Source organism: Arachis ipaensis, chromosome B10, assembly GCF_000816755.2.
Source record: "Arachis ipaensis cultivar K30076 chromosome B10, Araip1.1, whole genome shotgun sequence".
Taxonomy (NCBI): domain Eukaryota; kingdom Viridiplantae; phylum Streptophyta; class Magnoliopsida; order Fabales; family Fabaceae; genus Arachis; species Arachis ipaensis.
The window spans coordinates 11,505,685-11,506,467 of NC_029794.2; the positions used below are offsets into that span (position 1 = coordinate 11,505,685).

The 783-nt window shown below is 31.0% G+C and overlaps 1 protein-coding gene across 1 annotated transcript in view; it reads left to right on the forward strand.

The window, feature by feature from the left end:
• The window catches only part of LOC107623204 (protein VACUOLELESS1), a gene marked incomplete at its 5' end in the record, with an annotated part of 8,304 nt that overhangs the window by 1,983 nt on the left and 5,538 nt on the right, over positions 1–783 (forward strand). The window contains 2 exon segments of the mRNA XM_016325390.2: positions 452–591; positions 749–783. Coding sequence (XP_016180876.1) covers positions 452–591; positions 749–783 — 175 coding nt within the window.

Here is a 783-nt window from a genome sequence, read left to right on the forward strand (position 1 = left end):
TAGTACAATTTACTTTTTCTGTAGAGCCCTATTTAAATTTTCATCAGATAAAACCATTAGTTTTATTTTATTTCATTCAACATATTATCTTTATAAAATCATTTTGAAGAATCTAACCAAGGAACTTAATTAATAATTAGTAGCTAAAGCAATTAATTTGTTGGTACTTGGAACCTATGAACTTATGATTGGACCTTGAGAAATTCATGAATGGCCACTTCTTACCAATACTTTATATCTGTTGAATTATCAATGTGTCCTACAAATATTCTTAATAAGCTTATGTTCTGTTGGGCATTGTGATTCTATTTCGTATGTTTCTGTAACATAAGCTAGATTGAATGCATATTCAAACTTATATTATATAATTTTATTTAAAGTGGGACTTAATTTGCAATATATTATGGAATCAAAATTAGTTCATGCTTCTGATCTTTTTATTATCCCCCAGGCAGATGAAAATTTGAGATTGATAAAACCATCCCTTCCCGAGGCAGTTGAAGCATGTGTTGATGCTTCAGGTCATGAATTTGATGTTTCACGCCAACGTACTCTATTAAGGGCTGCTAGCTATGGTCAAGCCTTTTGTAGGTGAGTTTGGTTTGGAATTTCTGTATTTACTGATAAAAATCTGATAAAAGGGAAGTTTTGTCAAATTGAATACACTGTTTTTCATTAAGATCTTAAGATGGATCAGCATATTTTCTGATATTTGCTCTCGGTAATGATATCCAGTTGACTTTGACAGTAATTTCCAACGTGATCGTATCCAAGAGATGTGTA